The sequence below is a fragment of the Ammodytes marinus genome (assembly GCF_949987685.1).
Source record: "Ammodytes marinus genome assembly, chromosome: 12".
Classification (NCBI taxonomy): Eukaryota; Metazoa; Chordata; class Actinopteri; order Uranoscopiformes; family Ammodytidae; genus Ammodytes; species Ammodytes marinus.
The window spans coordinates 8620422-8640934 of NC_137216.1; the positions used below are offsets into that span (position 1 = coordinate 8620422).

Below are 20513 nucleotides of genomic sequence, written 5' to 3' on the forward strand. Positions count from 1 at the left end.
GCTGGAGGTCTCTGCCTGGCATCCATGCACATACTTTGATCCAAGGCGCCAAAATGCCAAAAAGCTTTGGCTGGCATCTGCTGGATAGGGATTCAGAATCTGGATTCCAGGGCAATTGGGAAAGGGTGATCAGTGGGTTTTTATGTTACTCTGAGTGTGTGTAGTAATTGTGGATGTGTGCGGGGGTCTGTCCGCCCTGTCAGTCAAGATGTTTTAAAGGGGGACTTCAAGCATTGTTTTCCAATACTGTCAAAGTGACACCAGGCTTTGTGGGAAGCGATACCTCTGGAACGAGGCAGCCCACAAGCTGTGTTTTGACCAAAAAGAACTATCCTCTGGTTTCACTTGCAGAGTGTTTAGGGATCAACTGTCAACATAAAAGGAGGCAATACTGTCAGCAGTGTGAATGTGACAGAGCCGCAGGCAGGTGTTAAAGGGAACACCCCTCCGTAATCGCTTGTGTGTGTGTGTGTGCGTGTGTGTGTGTGTGTGTGTGTGTGTGTGTGTGTGTGTGTGTGTGTGTGTGTGTGTGTGTGTGTGTCTAATCTGTCACCACATCATCCAAAACAGTCATTAATTCCACAGGAATGGAAGCCTCGGACTGCAATGAAGTCATCTGTTAGGGATGCAATAATTATTTGGGAAAAGGACATGAACTTAAGAGTTTGTTTTTGTTGTATTGGTCTTGACTTTTGAATCAATGTTCATTTTGTAAATAAAAATAAAAGAATTACAACCAAAAATGAGGTTTTGTGTTATTCCTTCTTTCTTTATTTTGTAATATATCATGGAAAAAGCATAATTCATATCATAAAAGCATAATACACAAACAGGTAGAAGTAAATGTGAACTGAGCACTACTGCATAACGTGCTTCTACTTGAGTTTTCTGCCAAATGATTTATTCATGAAAAACATTTCCCAGATTTCCAAAATCAAATTAAGTCTGCCACGTGGGACGTAGCACTTTAATCTGCCCATGTTGCCATAGGAATAAGTAAAGTTTTTTCCACAGTAAATACATTTAGTGCACTCCCCTTCCTCCAGTCCTTCCTCTACTTAATCACTTGTTCATTTCACTGAAATATGCGCCAGAGGTATAAAAGAACGTACAAATTCTCAATTATAATGTGTTCCCATTTGTTTGTGCACAGGGGCAGGGACAAAAAAGTTAACAATCCTTCTGGGCCCGACCTAGTTACTTTTCCATACCACCTCTAACCCAGTGTATATGAATTGAATGCTGTCAGATGAATGTACATAGGTTCAATAAAGAGAGAGATTCATTGCACGATTAGTCCAGCCTCCTGAAGAAAAATGCAATGAAGAATCACCACCTATAATTTCTTATGCAGACAAAAATGGATATCTGTTTCTTTAACATTATATACTCTGGGTTTGATCTGATTGTACGGTATTTTTTTACAGGAAAAAAAACTATCTTGGGAGAGAACTGACAACACCCCACACAGCAATAGTAATCCAACACTGCTTTCCAATAACATCCAGTAGATGAAATTCTAAATATGTATACCCAGCTATGATTTTAAATCAGCATGTGGGAAAATCCGTACACTGTCAGTCTTCATAGAATATGTATCATAACTCTCAATATAGTATAAATAACAAAGGTCCCTTATTGGTTAAAGATGCAATAACAAAATACGTCTTTATAGGCCGTGCCGTGAGAGAACAGATCATTTCTCTTCTCCTTTATTTCAACTCTTGAACTCAATGCTGATTCCCCCTCTCCCTCTCGCGCACCAGAGGCCAAATGTTTTGCTCCTTCCCTCACGGTTCAGTCCTGTCTGAATGAGGAACAGCTACGTAACGGACGCCAATGTCTGAATGGCCAAAAGCCATCACTTTTAACAGACAGATGAAGCCAGCAATGTTAAACGTATTCCATGTCTGTCAAGGGCTTTTTAAACTCAACTTGGGGCTTTCACTCTCTGCCAGACACACACACACACACATATACACACACACCTATACACTTGCCCTGTGTTAAACAGGCAGAATGTCTCAATCTAATTCAGTCTATTCAGCGGCCTCTTTGACCACTGTGGAGCCCCACTAGCCATTCACACACCAGGGCTTATCCAGGAGGACGGGAACGTTGGGGGGAGTGGGGGAGTTCCAGCCGTTCACTGGTATGCCACTTGTCATGTTTACACATGTGTCATTCTCTTATTTCTTATTAGAATGAGTAAAACAATGTTTAAGGGGTGTGGGCATACTCAAAATTGAAATTCCCTCAACTCTAAAGCTTTAATTCCCAATATCACTGAAGTCAAACACATCCTTCTTTACAAAGCCAGACAAAAGCCAGATCTCTTCAGCAGGCCTGTCTATGTCAGTCCACTTGCCCTCACTAGAAAATCAGGCTCCCGTCATTTAACCTCAAAATCCTATGTAAATACAGCGCAGAGCAATATAGCGGGACGCTCCCTTTTGTGAGCCCTTAATTGTTTCCCATCATTAGCAATTCAGTCGGCGATCATGAGTTTTCGTGTTGTTTTGGAGGGGGATGGCTGTAGAATTGGGGAGATACGGATGACGGGGGAGAGGTATGGGGGTGGGGAACACAGAGTTAAAGGCAAACCCTGCTTGCCAGTCCACTTGCTGATTATTTTCTGTTTCAACAAACGTGTTCCAGGACCAATGTGAATGGCCTCCAGAAGTCCTTCACATTCGCGTCACACATATCGGGCACTCAAATGGGCCACAAAGGAAGGAAATGGTTTCAGACAGGCAAACTGGGACCCCCGAAAGCTGGGGTCAGGGTGTACACATACCCCCCCCCCAGCTCCAGGCACTGCAGCTCCTGGGAACAGACTGCTGTTCCCTTAGAGACGCACGCATAATCTCCTGCCTCACTCTCATTAGCACACACGGGCAAAACACAGGCACTCAACACACACACAGACACACACAGACACACACACACACACACACACGCAGATGGACACACTTTTACATCAGAGCATAGACAAACACATTCTTGTACACTCACATGCCCCAGCCCTCCACACGTATCCCACACTCCAACACGTTTTTCTAATGCTAAAAGATCAAAGAAGAAGAAGAAGAAGAAGAAGAAGAAGAAGAAGAAGAAGAAGAAGAAGAAGAAGAAGAAGAAGAAGAAGAAGAAGAAGAAGAAGAAGAAGAAGAAGAAGAAGAAGAAGAAGAAGAAGAAGAAGAAGAAGAAGAAGAAGAAGAAGAAGAAGAAGAAGAAGAAGAAGAAGAAGAAGAAGAAGAAGAAGATTCTTCAAACAGCATCTTCTGTTATTCCAGCATTGATTTATTTTTGTAATAAATCTTGTCTAGCTGCAGACAACAATCGACACAGTGGTGTGTGTGTGTGTGTGTGTGTGTGTGTGTGTGTGTGTTTGAGCCAATCCTGTCTACTGCTGGATGAAGAATTTCTCCTAATTATCAGAGGCATTTTTGCCCTGTCATTTTTAATTTCACAGGAATTCCAGGAACCCTCGAGGGAGGTGCTGAATTACGCTACCTGAGCTTTAGCCCCGACCTCTACTCTTCACATTTTACACTGATGCCTTTGACAAAAAGTCCAGTCCAGCTAGTCACAGCAAGCCCACTTATAACTTAAAGGTCCCCAACATTAACTTTTTCATGTTTTTTAATATGGGTCCCTGGTGTGACTAGAATCTCCCAAAGCATGATATTAACAACACTCTCTCATATCACACAACTCCACATTTCTGAAAACCTGTGTTCAAAAAACAGATTTCTCTCCCCTTATGACATCATAAGGGAAGAAGCCACACCCCTGCCTCCACCCATTACCAACCTAAGTTAGCACTACCCCCACCTGCGACCTGTGAATCTAACTGGCAGTTAGATTAAAACTTATATTCAGGGCCAATCAGAGCACACTCGGCTATTTGGAAGGCGGGGCTTAAAAACAGAGCATTTCAGACAGAGGCTGAAAAGGAGATTTAGCAATGGCACGGTGAGAAATATAAAAGTTATTTTGGAAACTAAACTGTGAAAACTGTTTCTAGGAGAAACACAAATGAAAATGTTGAATCTGAATATTAGCAGAATATGTGACCATTAAAATGTACTCTTTTTGGGGACATTTTAAGAAACTGAAAAGACAGCATTGGCTTATCACTACGTTAACATCCAGTAGCATGAAGCAACATTAGTACTTATTTGGAGTCAAGTTTCTGGCCACCTGAAGTCCAATATTCCCAATCTTCCCTGATTTTGCCTCCTCCAACTCCTGAGTGAAAGACTTTGCTCATTAGTTGGTCAACAGCTGGTTGCTAGCTTTGCCTTTCTACAGAGCAACATGTCAGGGCAGTTTCTCTATGTGTTCAGGAACACTTGACCTGGATGTCAGGACACTCTGCCAAAGTAAAGAAAGCAAGAGCAAAGAGCCGGGCAACTACTGGACAAGATGGTCGAGAGAATAGAGAATAGCGCATACACACATAAAGACAAAAAACAATTATCACTCCGAATACAGATATCCACTAAATTTAGTTTTTCTACGTTATGTTCGAAAAATGTTCATTACATCAAACAATATCTGATTATGATTATGAACAGCATTAAGGGAATCACATTATTAAAGGCGTATGGAAATCTGGTATTTGTCAAATGCAGAGTAACAAATTTCAGATAGCAGTGTTTATTTCATAAAGAATATATAGTGTTTTCAGAATCAAAGTCTTTCACAGAGGGCAGCTCCAGCCTGTGTTAGGTAATGTTATAGTATGGAGATAAATCCTTCCAGACTCTGCCCTGCTACAGACATTCCAGCAGAAGAAGGTAACCGAGAGGCTGTTTTTCTCCTTAACTTTAGAACTCAAGACTATTACCTCAACTGCTTTCAAAAGTGTGACTCACGCAGAGATCTACGTAGAAAAACACACAGATTTCACCTTTGATAACACTGCCTTCACTGTTGGCACTTCATGCATTACCTCATATACACACCGAACCATGTTTTGCATGTGTTCAGTGCACATGCAAAACTCACACACGTGCATGCATGCACTCAATACAAATCCAATACAAAATCTACTTTATAAAATAGTCTTGGTCTTCTTGCCCGAATCCAATGGTTTTACTTAATGGGATTAGAATAGCTTTACTTTTAAAAGTAATAACAACACTGGTTACTGAGTTCGGTGAGTTTATTGTTTTTACTCTTAAGGTTCATAGAAGGAGAACTCTTTTTAGCAAGGCAGCCTAAATACCCAATTAAACAATAATAGAACAACAGTAGACAAATGAGAAGCTGTCTAAGGTTCTGTATATATTTGAATTAAGTGACTTCCCTAATGAGAGACGTGTCTGGATTTACCATGGACTTTGCTTTCCATGTAATCAAGCTAGAAATGTCTGGAAAGGCAGGCCAATGATTTGAATGGCCACCTGGGCATTTACTGTTAAGCACATTTAAATTTCCTATTAACACCATTAACACGCTACCAATGTTAACAAGGCTATTAGGAGTCTATACAGCCATGATGGCAGCTCTGTGAAGCTGTACTCAGTGGTGTTTTGAGCTAGATTCTAACATCAGCATGCTAAGATGCTGATGTAATGCCTATCATGTTCACTTTTTAACCATGTTTGTTTGGCGTATGCATGCCAGCATTTGATAATTAGCACTTAACACAAGATACAGCCGAGGCTGACATGAATGTCATTAGAGTGGCACATATTTGGTCATGGACCAAAGTAATGGACAAATTATAGATTGATAACTGTACACAAGAAATAAAGGAGTTGTCCAAAATTATAACAATTCATCCAGAAAATGACATTAATGCTTGTACCAAAGGTAATGGTGATCTGTCCAACAGTATTCACTGTGAAGGATGAAGCCAACATCATGTTTGCACGAGAAGAGAAGCCAGGGCATTACCAACATCATTAAGATGCATAATATGGGGACTTCTATTTTGTACCAAACCATTCAAAAAGGTACAGAGTGTATTGAGTGGAATATGTGGTGAAATTTAAGATTGCAATGCTGCCTTCCTAAACCATCCCTTTTGGAGAATGAACATAAGCTACGGTGGCCTTCAGGGACAAGAAACTCGGTCCTAAGTATGGCATGATCCCACACTGCATGATTCCACAAGTCTTTCCACAATATTAAGTGATGAGGTGAAGGTTTATTTAGTTATTTACACTATAGTACTTCTTCTTGGTCTTCCAACAGGTGCATTTCCCCATGACGCCCACTATAAGGCCATTATGTTTGTCCATTTTTTGCTAGAAACTGGATAAATGAAAACTATGAATGAATTGAGATATAGATAGATATTTTAGTCTGGACATGAGTGATGGATCGACCTACAACTTTACACCTTGTTCCTTTAAAGGTTCCATTGGTAGATTTGACCTCTAGTGCTATGGAGCCGTTTGTTCACGAGTGTGTCCTGCTCGTTCCCTTATCTCAGGCAGGTGCAGGTGTATGTGGTTGAAGTGATACACATTCCTGAGAATGGTTTCACACTATTACAATGATTTAAAGGTGCCCGTAATGTGCTGGGACACTCAGCAATGTGCCAAGGAAGGCAACAAAGACAAAGACTGCTAGTAATCATGGAATTAAAACAATGCTGGGTTCAAATGAATGTTAAATAAATGTTTTATGAAGAAGGAAATGCCCAAAACATGTTTGATACACATCACTGATTCACATAATGAAAACATAAAGTTGTAAATGCCCAAGGCTTGGTGTAATTAGTACCATACTCAGACCCAAAACACACAAAGTTTTATCATGATCAAAAGTTTAAAATAATGGAGTCTGTTGATTTGTATGTATGAGGACATATCAGATATCTCTAAGAGGTTACATGAGGGGGGAAACAAGTCATAGCTGGGATACATTAAGCTAAGGGTCAGAAAGAGACAAAGACAAATAGGCAGTAAAACAAAGAGAGGGATACATGGACAGACAGACAAGCCACTAGAACAGACGAGACAGACAAGCATGAGCAGACTGGCCTCCCTTTCAGTGACACAGGGATCTCCTGAAAAAGCAGATACATACACAGACATGGGAGGACACTACTACATCATCACCCCCCCCCCCCCCCACTCTCTTTCCCCCTATAAGGAGCTATTGTTTGTCCCGGTTGGAGCCAGAAGTCTAAACGAGCCCTCTCCAGTCAACTGGGTTAATCAGCGAGTTAGCACGCCGCCGTCTCTCATATGGGACACCATATGCATGGATGGACATTTAAACAAGACATACTGGGGTGACCTCCACATGTCTCCATCTGTGACTGTGTGTGTGTGTGTGTGTGTGTGTGTGTGTGTGTGTGTGTGTGTGTGTGTGTGTGTGTGTGTGTGTGTGTGTGTGTGTGTGTGTGTGTGTGTGTGTGTGTGTGTGTGTGTACAGTATGTGACACTCACCGAATCAATGAGTGTGTGTAAGCAAGTAAAAGATCATTTTAAGTATACATGTTTCCCATTTTTAGCAAAATACTTCACAGGATCCTCTCTACATAGCCCTCCTGTGCTGTTTTGTCCCACCTCCTCCTCCTTCCCACTGGGCATGTTCCCTTTGGACAAGGCAGCCATTCTCCCCCCTCTCAGCTAAACAGGAGCTAGCCAGGGCCGGCTGACCTCTGACCTATCTCCACTTCTCCTCTTCCCCTCTGACTGACCTCTTTCCTGCACACCCTGCCCTCATCTAGTCAATACTTTCCCAGACACCAGCTGCAAATCCAACTCATCCTCCGCTACATCCACCTTTTTCCCCCTTCGAACCCCCCGCTGTCTCTCACATCCCCTCCTTCCCCCAATCTGGTCATGTGACTGTCTAGTACCACAACTTGCTTTCCTGCAAGCTTGCAGTGAAAGTGCATGGGAAAGACGCGAAAAAGGGTTCACTTTGAACTAAATGGAAATCAATTAAATCTTTTGTTTTGATCAGTGTGTCAAAGCACTCCATTAACACACACAAAAACACACACACACACACACACACACACACACACACACACACACACACAAACATGCAGTTGCTGAAGAAGAAAGACACTTTGGATTGAAAGCAGCAAGGCCAAATGTTGCTCCAAAGTCCCACAAAGTATATTCTTTGTCCACACAAACTTAAGCTGTTGTTCAACAGAAATGAATGTATACTTAACCCCATTCATCTTCATCTTCTCTGCAAGAGATACCTGTGGGTTGGAATTAGGGCTTTTTCACACCGCCGTGCAGCAACTCACTACCGCCGCGATTCTCAAGGCCAATCAAAACAATAAACCACAATAGACATTAACTGTAACAGGCCGAGTTTACTCCTGCTGAGTGAACTGAATTCTATGTGTAAAATTGATGTGGTGCCAATCTTGTTTAATGCCATCTCTATTTTATAAGATAGAACAATAGCAGATAGGCTGGCAAAAACTAGACGTTGACTCAATTCACCTAGGGTACCAGGCAGCGCTTAATCATCTTTGCCTTATGTTTTATTTATATAACTAATATAAGTGAAATATCGATTCAGAAAGAGACTGTTCTACGGGACATTTCATGTGCTTATTAAATGTTACTATGACTTTAACCATGCATTCGTTTCACACTTTGAGAGTTCGACAAAATGGAACTGATAAATCGCTTTGGTTCCAGCGTAAATCTAAACCCTATCAAGATGGTTCGAAATCAGGGTACTTTTCATCTCACCTCCCATGAATGAAACTCATGTGAAGTAAAACCTATGAGTCATTTGCGACAAGAAATTGCAAGATAACGTGAAGAGTGTGAGAAACACATGCTTGAAACAACAAAGGAAGCATTCAGCAGAGGCTTTGTTCCTTTCAACAAACAAACGCCTACTCCACGATTTTTATGCTGAACCCAATATTTATGTTCTATCCTTTTGAATTCATTACATCTGATACAAATTAGCTATTAGCCGTGCAAGTCTCAACATAATATATACTCATCTGCGCGCTTTCCTGTTTGTGATATACCCTCAATTTTGTGTGACTATAATTCAACTTTGAATGGGAGAAATAAATCCAAAGGTTCTCATCTAGGCCCTTGTGCAGTGACTATCTCAAGTCAACTCTTCAGGACAAATGGAGGACAGATATATACAATGACTCAACTAATTATATGTCTGCTTCCAATTATACTTTTATAGTCTTTTAATCCGGAATGACATGTTACAATACATTCAACACTTTGGGAGGTAAAGGAAGTGTGTGTGTGGGAATCCCCTAATTGTGAGGAACCTTAGACGGAACAAGTGCAACGGGCAACAATTCACCAATCGCTAAATACCAGAAAGAAGAGAGGTTCCTTTTCTTCTCCTTTTTCTTCCTGACCTCTCCTTCCTCCCCTTCTCTTCCGCTCTCCCTGCTTCCCACTAACCCAAATGGCCTTAACAATGCACAGTCACCTGCTTTTCATTTAGGGGGGGAAAAATGCACCCCAGGCATTCCAGTCTCTCCTTTCTAACCCCCTCCACTCTCTACGTGCATTTCATCTCAGCGAGGTGGATCCCACGGAGGAAATTACCCAGCCATCCAGAAGTGAAGAGTGGATAAGTAAAAAATCCCTTCCTTTTACACAGGACATCCGTAGCGCTACTGATTTAACTTTCTGAGTACTAGTGCAGTGGGTGACAGGGCAAGATTGACTTTGTATGGGCAATGGAGACTGAGCAATTTCCAACCATCAAACATATAGAGACACACTCTGTCTGTTTGGAGAGACGATTCTATATTTTAATGCAGATGAAAGTGGTGGAGTTAACAATGATGTAAAAACTACATTAAGCGTTTCTTGGCTTTACTGGGAGCTGCAGTGGTGCAGTGGTTAGCAGTTGCCTCATGGTGAGAAGGTTCTGTGAGTTTGCACGTATCAGCTGTGCCTGTCCAAAGACATGCATCGACTCTAAACTGCACATAGGTGTAAATGAGAGTGTGATTGGATGTCTGTCTCTATGCGTTGGCCCTCCCTGGGACTGACTGGTGACCTGCCTTTAGCCCCATCAGCTAGGATTAGCTGCAGCCTCCTGTGAATAAGTGGATATGACTAATTGTTGAGAAGAAAGAGTTGCATTCTGAACACCAAACCTTTTTGTTGATTATCTCTGTTAGTCTGATTTAAGTTGATAATTGTCATTTATGATGATTTGATTTTCCATAACGGTTATCTTGACCATGATTTCAACCAGTGATGGCAATGATGACTATATGTTACTATATGACTGTATGATACTGCCATGAACTTGGTTACAGGTATGAATGGTCCCCACAGGTAAATTGTAGGCCTATTAGTGTCATAGTGTCTTAGGTATTCATCTTGTGCAGTCACCAAATCATTGACATCACACCTGTACATTATGTTAAAGGTGCACTATGTAACTTTGGGTGTGTCAGAGAAGGGAACTTTTTAAAGGTATATTCTCATAACTGAATAAACTAAATTTGCTCACGGGAAAATGTAAACGAATGAAAGGCTAAACGAGGTGACTTTATGAGCCGAAGCACCTCAGTCAAATTATCTACAAACAGCCTTTACAACAAGTAAATCAAACCAAAGATATAGTGCCAAAAGAAACTAAAGTCTGCTTGATAAAATTGTGATTTCTTCTGTATGGATGTTTCCCAGCAAAACTGTCTGTGAATCTCCAGAAAACTATATGGCACAGAGAATTCCTTTGGAGCCACATTCCACAAATATTTTTTTTCATTATTGCTGTAACACAATTACAAATAATGTAATTTCCTGGCAGGGATTCAGGTCCGTGTTTAGAAATCTTACAACAAGATCCATATTAAGCACCTCACAAAAGCTCTGTTTCATTTGTTTTCAGTCCAAATCTAGAAATCGCCAGAGATAAGCTTTCTGTTTTTAAGAAAAACAAAGGGCTGAGCTTTCTCTCACAGTATTGCGATATGGCAGCGCATGAAAATAAATCATACATGTGGCAACGGGCCCCAAATAAAAACAAGAGGGACTAGCCTTGCCAATAGCATTGATTCAGCGCGGGATAAAACAAGTTTTATTAAAGACAGCCAAGTTCATCAAAAGAGCTAAAACAGCACGTGTTGGCAGAGGCTCAGGCACTTGATGAAACTAAAACCATAAAGCAAAGTTTTCTCTGGGAAGGATGAGGAGGACATGTTTTAGGGGCGATTTAGCTAGTTCAATTTGATCTCAGAATTTCCTTAAAAGTGCCTATTCTGTTCTTGCAGGCTAGATAAAAAAATAAAATCAGGAGTTTTGCCTAAAACTTGGAAATCACTTGTGGCACTGACATTACTTCAAACCCAGTCAACAAAGTGAGTATGAAATAGAAGAAGGATAAAAAATGCAAATCCCTAGCCCCTTTGGATGAATGCGACAGGCGGCGCAGCTGGATGCTGTCAGTGCCACTTCCGATGACCATTGTCTGGCCTCACACTCCAATGCACAGGTATCTACAGGAGGGCTCAGATCACAGCCACAGTCAGAGGTTATCATGCCATTAACAGGTTCTGTGAGCTTCGTCAGTGGGGGCCCCTTGGAGCTTGGAGAAATGCTGCCATGAAAGATCTCCATCTCCTCAAACTATCTGAGTATACCACAGCTGACATGGTCAAGACATAAATAATGGTGTTAATCTCCGCTTCTTCACAATATCAGATCTTTCCTTTTCCCTCACATAGGCACACATTAAGTTTTGGCCTCAGATTGAAGTAGCATATTTTCTGGGTTTGATTAGTGTTTTGTTCAAATATCGTTTACATTAGTTTAACTTGGCTGCTCTGTTCTGCTCTGGTGATGAAGCACAAAGCTTGAGTCTACATGTACATGGGAGGAATGTTTTAGCAGATAAAGACTGTGTTGCACACATGAGACGTGAGGCATGGCCTTATAAGGTTGCTTTAACAAGACAATAAACCTTAAAAGCCAGACTGCGTAACCGTCGCTGGACATCAACACATTGGCATGGTGTGTTATTTTCCTATATTCATTTTGTGATGAAACTTATTGTAACTGAAACACAAGCCGATAAGAGAAACCGAGCAAAAATGACTCAATGTTAATAATGTATGTTCACTGTTGAAGAAATATCTAGATGAAAAGTTCATCAAAATGATGTAATATTAGCTGGCCTTATGATATTGTGTGAATTAAATCCAGAAACCTGCGATTAATTGCATATGCTTCTCATTTGTACACTGCTTAAACATATGTCAGGATCTAAATTAATCTTATAATTTTGGCTTGGAATAATAAATACATTTATTTTGTTAAATAAATTCGTATATGACTTGTGTAAGTGCTATAAAGTAAAGACAATAGATGCTTATGTTGTCACTGTATCACTTTCATCATTGTCACTGTGTAACAACATTTGTATTGCTATCTAGCGCCAGTATTAGGAGGGCAAAGGCGCCAGTATCAGGAGGACAAGGCCCCTGTTAGTTGTCAAATCTTAAATACCACCAAGTCCAAACACCTCCTAGACGCTAGGCCAAATCTCAGGCCAGTCAACACAGTTGTTTCAGTTTGCCAAGAGTGACCTTCCTTGTTCTTAAGGGTCACCTATGTGCATTTACCGCCCACAACAACAAGTTGAAGTACCACAGTAAACTCAGGGAGGCTAATGAAAGGTAAACTATTCCTGACCAGAGACTACTTCTGAACAGAAGGTCAAAGGGTCAACAAAATCATCAGGAATCAATAGGGACCCATATATATTCAATACAAATTAGAACAAACTGACTTGGTTTATAAGTTAATTTTCCTTGAACAGGGATCGCAAGGGCCAAAACTCTAATCTAATCTGGAAATTAAATTCCAGTCAACTTTCTGAATCACAATACTCCAGGGAAAGCCAGAAGGCCACGCATGGGAAGTTTATGGCCAATGTGCCCAGCGAAGCATGCACAAAGCTGGGGGTCTCTTCAGGAATCAAAGGGGTGGCTGGGAGGGGCTACACAAAGCTCAACAACTCTCATAAATCAACTGAGCAAGGGGTTAAACTTCCCTTTCTGTTGTACAAAATGTATCGCCCAAGATCCGAAGAGCGACACCAAGATGAAATAACACAAGTCTCGAAGAATTCAATGGCAACAACAGAATTAGGGCCAAACCGGAAAACAACTGCATGGCAAATCCATTAAACTGAAAAGAATTGGGCGACGTAAACCCAGATGTTACAATTACAGAAATGTCGCTGTATTTCAAAGGGGCCCCCACATGTGGAACAATTTTCGACTCAAGTCAGGAACTCTGTGGGGTGGGGGGAAGAATCAAACCAGCAACATACCAAAAGAGAAAAGCGAGGGTGGAAAAGGAGATGAGTGCACACTTGTACATGTGTCCTACTTTCAGGGGCAAAAGTTAAGAATCTAAGTCATTTTTCAAGCAGCAATGACAGGTTTGTTGATTGTCTATTTTCAAGTCAGGACAACCAAAGACCAAATGACCTAACATTCCTGAGATGACACCATTTACTACAGCGATCCTTTTGGGACCCAACTCTGAACCGAGATGAACCGAGATGGACTGAGTGCATGTTAATGGATATCGATCATCTCTGGGAGTTCTTTGAACCATGACAACTCTGGAGGTTTAGCAGAGGGTCAATAATAGCATTGTCACAAGTGTGAGACAGTGACCTTAGACAGTGTTTCGTACAAAAACACTGTGTTAGAGGCCATCCTTTCAATTACAGCTGTTTGGTGCCAAAGCCAAAATAAGTGGATGCATTCATACCCCGCGATTCTTTAAGGTCAACAGGATTTGCATGGCCTTTAAACTTTCTCTCAGTAATGGGCTTGTAGAGGACATTTGATTGGTTTCATCGTCCTTTCAGAGAAACCTGATAAAACGCTCCCCTAAAACCCTTTTTGGCCTTCATTAATTATTCACAATGTTTGGTTGAAGAGCGGCACTCTTCTGAAGGTCTTCTTTCAAGCAACGCCCACAAATCCGTGCTTACTCTGCCCTGCGATCATGTCTAGAGCATCTTCTGTTCATATCCGTTGTCCTTCAAGTTGTTCCTGTCATTTCCTATATTTCCCTGAGCATTTTCTTTTCTGCATCTAAGGTGAAAAAAGAATCTCCCTTTATCCAGGACCATCCTGCTCTGACAAGAGGAAGCCCTCCCCATCTGAGGCAGGACTAAGGCACAGATCTGGAGATGGTCTGTTTCCTGCATTTGTACTAACTCACTCTCACATGCTCCTTTTCCCAGTTCCTATGGCTATCTTCTACTGTGCTTCATAACAGCTTTTGCAGCTGTAATCCCTTGCCATCTGCCTCTGTCCATACTATGCAAAATATATCATCATCAAGAACCATTTTAGCAATCTCTAAACATTCCAGGGCTTTAGTGATCTTGGATTTCTGTCAAAAGTATCATTTGTAATGCAATTAAAGGCATATTCCAAAGAGAAGGGTTAGGGTTCAGGTAAACACTACCCTTCCCAATCTGTTGGAATAAGGTGTGCCCAGATTAAGGCTGTTTTAGGGCCAAATAATCATCCACCATTATCGTATTTGGGGGGCTCAGATTGAACTCCGCCCCCTTAAGTGAGCCCGCTTTGTCATACAGTGCTCTGATGCAGTCAATCAGTGACCCGGACTTAGCTGGGGGGCTTTGAGGTTATTTTACAACCCCCCCTCCTTCACCTCGCCTCCCGCTCCTCAAAAGAAAGAATGGTAATTAACTGATGAAGAGCTCTGTAAGATTATCCAGTCTCCACGCCGAGGGCTCCAGCTCTGCCAGCAGTGTGCAGTCATGTCCCAAAGGACCACTGCAGAATGGGGAAGGATGGATCTCAATGGTCTATTCAACTACTCTCCTTTTTCATCCTCTATTCAGCTATGAAAAAGAGGAGTGCGGCATGCAATGTTGTATGTTTGAGCCAGGAATGTTCTTTCATATCGGCACAAATTAGTAAAAGAACAGGAGTGTTTTAAGGCAAATGTGTAGACCACGGTCACAATGCTTATAGCGTGGACGCATACACACAATCACAGGTCTTCACTGACAACATCATAGCTTAGAGGGCACAAAAGTGCACAAACAAGCCCTCACTGTGAGCGGGAATGCGCGGCAGATTGAATTATACGAGAGAAAGCAAAAAATAGCTGTGTCCCAACCACCTAGAGCGAGACACAGAGGGACACGGAGGGAGTTTGGAATGGGTGAGACAGAGAAACTGAAGGCAAGAGTGCAGGAGATTCATTTAATTTTATTCAGTGTCAGTGCAGACGTGTTTTGAGTTTTTGTGCATGGAGCGGTAGAGAAAAAAATGTGCAAGGGGGAAGAGAAGTTTGCCTCAGTCAGATCAAAGTTTGTCTCACAACAGAGTCCTCTTGGTGTTCACACACCCTCCCCTTCTCCTCCATAATATCGCCCTCATTCAAACGTGTCGCCGTGCCATGGCCCCCCACAGCCGGGGACCCGAAACCCCTCCACCCAACCCCCGAAAAAAGAAGACCACCCAATAGATCCCCCTGACCATGTTGATTTGATCAACAGTGTCCCAATTGTCCTGGTCTAAAGTATCACCCACTGAATAAGCCAGCCACCTTCCCTCGATGGGGAACAAAATCAAAACATTGTGGCCTCATCAAGCTGGTGCCGTCTGTCATTCAATCAACTCACTCACACACTACTTGCACAGTGATGTTTCAATGTGACATGAATTATGCAATTGAAGTTTGCAAGTTATTAGATTTAAAGGGGGAGTCAGTGATTTTGGAGAATACATGTTGCTAGCTACGATGGGTCATACAGACTTTGACAAAAAGTGATTTTGACAACAATCATTCTCCAGAATTGCTGACCCCACCTTTCAATGACCATGTTTTGGCTGCTGGGTATTTTATCACCTGTAATGGGGTCATCAATATGACAAATGTCCCATACTGACAGTAACAAATTACTCCTGATCCTGAACAAAAAAAATTAAAGAAATATATATATATAGTCTAGTTGAAAAGTTGTCTCACCCAGAACATGCAGGACAGGCAGACCCAGGTGCGCGCAGGTCCAGCCAGAGCTGCTGGCAGGCTTAGAGAGACAGACGGCATGGTAACGTTCAGGAGTGATGATGCTGCACGACTGCTGCTGCTTGCTACAGACCAGTGGGCTTCCTTAAGTCTAATCCAGCCAGGAGAAGAGTTGCCCAACACTGCAATGCCATGATGACTATCCCACACGTGAAAACACTCCCTCTCCCTCTCCCTTGCTGTCCGACTTGCTCTCTCCTCCTTACGTCTCTCCTCTAGACTGGATCCTGACTGCCTCTCCTCAGCGCTCACACTGGCTCCATTCCCCTCTGTCGGGGAAAGTTTTCACAAAGCTTTTTTTTTTTCTTTTGGTGGGAGGGGGTGTGGTGGGTCAGGCTGCCCCCACTACTCCACGACTCCACGGGAGCAAAGGGGGGAAGGGGTGCTGTGCTTATTATCCATCTCTTTTGCCCCTCCTCTCTCTCTCTCTCTCTCTCATCCTATGTCTCCCTCCCTCTTTTAATTTCATTCATTCCTTGATCCCACGCCCCTCCCTGTTAACCCCCCCCACCTCTCAGCAGCATCCGTCGCACTTCATCTCGCAGTCTTCCCTCTGTCTCTGTCTCTCTCTCTCTCTCTCTCTCTCTCTCTCTCTCTCTCTCTCTCTCTCTCCTTTGCACAGTTTCCCATGTTATGTGTATTTCTGTATTGGGCCCATTTTAATATTTCATACACTCGGTCTAGTGGTTTGTATTCAGCCACGTCGGTCGCCCGGCCTTTCTCCTGACAGTGTAAAATGCCGCACTGAATCTTCCGAGACGTCAGAAAAGAGACACCTGCTTTTTAGATTGTCTGTCCATGGCTAGAATGCCTGAGATGTTTGCATAAAGTTGAGTCGAAGGTTACTTTTAACACCCACTAAACATTGTTTGACATTATTTGAGGATTATTTCCTCCACGCATTTCAGAGCTGAATAAAAAAAGTCAGGTGTTAGTTAATACACGCCGAAGGCTCTGTAAATGGAATGTTACCAATGGATATGTAAACACAGTGGCCCAGCATAGCTAGCAACATGCCCACGTACAGAGCCCAGGCTGTGTGAGGAGACATTCACTGATCTTGACAGAAAGTGATTTTGACAATAAGCGTTCTCTAGAATCCCTGACTCTACCTTTAAGCAAACTTTACTCCAAATATAGTGCATTGGTTGGGACTATTTAGAGCGGAGGATTAAATAAAACATGGTGTAAGAGTGATACAGTTGTCCTTCTCAAATAAGTAAAATAAAAGTAATCCTAAAGGGTCACCCTCTGACAGTAGTAGTTGCCTCAAACAGAGCCACCCTCCGTCTTAACCCTTTACTAGAGGGGCTGGGAAGTAAAAGCTGCTTCATTAAGTTATCAGTGCTCCTCAATGACCATGTTAGCCCTGTGTGAGGACTCGTTATCCCCCTGTGTGTGGTTACTTTCACACACACACACACACACACACACACACACACACACACACACACACACACACACACACACACACACACACACACACACACACACACACACACACACAAATGTAACCTTTACCCAATCATGGGCTAGGTGCACCTCTTAACACTCACAAACCCCCACTGTCTCTCTCTCTCTCTCTCTCTCACACACACACACACACACACACACACACACACACACACACACACACACACACACACACACACACACACACTTTCACATCTTTCTCACATACTGCATAAATACACAAACCCACCCACACGCAGAAACATACAAACACACCCACCCAGTAGTACAGAGGATTAATCCCATGGTATTTCCTGCAGGCCAACCCTAGACAGACAATTTAGACAAATAAGACGAATCAGCTGGATGGCTCAGTGGGGGTAACATCACCTACATTAGACCAATGTTTTGGTCTCCACACTAACCCCTGAGGGAAACATCTGGCTAGTTTGACTAACTTTGTCCAATACAGTGGGGGTTTGAAGATTGTTTTGCTAGTTGTTTTGTTGTAGACAGCTGTCTCCTGCTGCTAGAAACAAGATTGATGAGAGCGGTGAGACGCAACTAAAATAGCAAAGTTTTTATGAAAAACCAAAACAATGAGCTGAAAGGCAATAAACCCACTCTGTCTAAAGGGGAACGGCAGATTCAGATTTGATCCATTATTAATGTTATTGGATTGACAGCTTTATATGAATTCAATCAATTTGCATTACTTTGTACAGTGTGTAGAACAGCTTGAGGCTATTTTGGAACAACATTGTTATCCAGTAGAGCTTAGTTGTACTAAAATTAAAATGAAGCTGTCACAATGTTGCACACTATGTTCTTTGCTTGCACGAGGTCTGCCTCCAGTTCCCTGTCAGTGCACTCACTGCAGTGTATGATGCATCATTTATGTCTGATAAACACATCTTCTATATATAACACCAGGATTTACTGCACAGCAAACACAGAGCACATGAGATGAATTACATCAAGTTTGAGTTATATTAGTAAATAATGGATTCATATGGAAGTCATCTACTTGGGGAATTCTACAGATTGTATTCAAATGCAGAATAAATTTAACTAAAAACAGTAAAAGAAACAGCATTTGCATTTTTTGGCTAGAAGATATCGTGATTTGAATGCATTACTGAGATTTTGGCCCAATAACAGAGCATTATTCCTTAGACCAAGTGCAGACGTAGCACCCACTGGTGGTCACTGAACAAACTTCCTCCACATTTATAATCAGACACAGGCCCTTTGGTTGAAGCCCAGTTATTATTAAATATTGGAGGCACTGCAGAGATAACAGAGGCAGTCGGTGTGTGTGTGCCTGTGTGCCTTTCTGAGGCTAATCAGATCACTTGTGGGATTTGTTTTAGTAACTCTTTAACCTTGACCATTTCAGTCTTCTTTTGTAAAACCCAGAGCCCAGTGCAAGTAGACAGTGAGGCACTTGCACAATTAAGAAGATTAACCGGTGTCAGGTCACTGTCCTTGGACCTAGTAAAGATGGGTAAACATTGGAGAGGCATCAAAGCTGTGCAGCCTGTTAAAATAGGTTCCATGCAAAGGAAAATAGACAAAAAATAATAAAAGCAAAGCAAGTGAGATGGTTGGAATGGAGGGATAGACGTGGAGAGAAGAGGGAAATGACTGTGTCTGGGGCAAATAAAGAAGCGGATAGATAGGTACAGTAGATAGATAGAGGGAGCGGATAAAGCGGGACAGATAAGGAGAGAGTGAATGTGTAAACAGAGGGGTGTGTTCCGTCATCTTGGCTGACGTCCTAGAAAGCCGCTAGATGAAACGGGTGGGAGTTAGCCTGTTGACAGACAGAGGAAGAACACACTCTGTCAGGCCCCCCCGACAGACACACACACACAGACATGCACACACACCCTTTCCCGACCCCGTGACTCCCATCTGTTGAAAACAATACAGACCCCGGGCCCTCCCTTTTTTACAGAACACTCACATGTGTGTGCACGTTTTTTTCCTCTGCGTAGCACTGAGAGGAAGGGCCGTCCACCCAGCCCTAGAACACACTGACCCATGAACACAACAACAATACCCCCTACAGTATACACAGCGGTAAGCCTTTTTTGGGTTTGTCGAACTATCCTCTTTGAAGAACTGTCATTAGTAAACATGCAAGCGATCATTTTGTTGAGACCAAATTTGGGGCATTTTTGAAGCAACTGGTTTTCTGTCTAACACTTTGTAAAGATCACTGCTCAGCATGGGTTACACTGCTATGACTTCATTCCCCAAATGATCCTCAATATGAAGTTTATTTCTGTAGACACATTCTGTTTGCAAAGTAAACCAGATTGGCTATAGTTGCTTCTGCTAACTGCTCACTCCTTTTTGTTAATGTCAAACAATCTGCCTCTGTGCCAAAAGGGTCAAATGTAAGACCGTGTGCAGCAGATAAGGAGCTGCTCGATGCTGGATTCATAAAACAACAAAGGTTGAACATGACGCATGAATAAATGGCACTGATTAAATAAACAGAACCCAAGTGCATTAGTGTACTGCTGCACAATACTTTGTCGGATTATTCCCTAACTGCAGTGCACAGGGCCTCCGCATCCTGTGCCTTTGACATTTTAATACAAGCCCTGACCAGCTTTGTGAAGAGTACACAATACACACGCATGCTGCTTAACCACACAATATCTCAAACAGTGACTGAAATCGGTCATTGAGATTGGGAGATAAAAGGTTTACTTCTTGTCGAAACGTTGTAATAAACTGAATATTTGGAGGCTTTGGAATGTTGGTCATGGGTAATATAAATCATTTGACAACATCACTTTGGCAATCATGATGGACATTCTCTATTGTTTTCTGATGTTATATAGACCAAATGATTTATTGAGAAATAATTGGAGATCAATCAATTCTGAAAATAATCAGCACTCATCGATGTCTCCACCACATCAATTTTACATTTGATAATATGTCAATGTTGTGTCAGCTTGTTTCTGTCGCCCCCAAGTGGCCTAAAAAACAAGTTATTACAGGTGA

General features: G+C 42.2%; 1 protein-coding gene across 4 annotated transcripts in view; it reads right to left on the bottom strand.

The window, feature by feature from the left end:
- tns1b (tensin 1b) overlaps nt 1-20513 on the bottom strand; it is a gene marked incomplete at its 5' end in the record, with an annotated part of 174492 nt that overhangs the window by 128669 nt on the left and 25310 nt on the right. Inside the window, one exon of one of the 4 annotated variants that reach the window (XM_080038120.1) lies at nt 15978-16107. The exons of the other annotated variants lie outside the window; for them this stretch is intronic. Coding sequence (XP_079894246.1) covers nt 15978-16058 — 81 coding nt within the window. Of the gene's footprint in view, nt 1-15977; nt 16108-20513 lie in introns of those variants that run through there. 4 annotated transcript variants of the gene reach the window in all.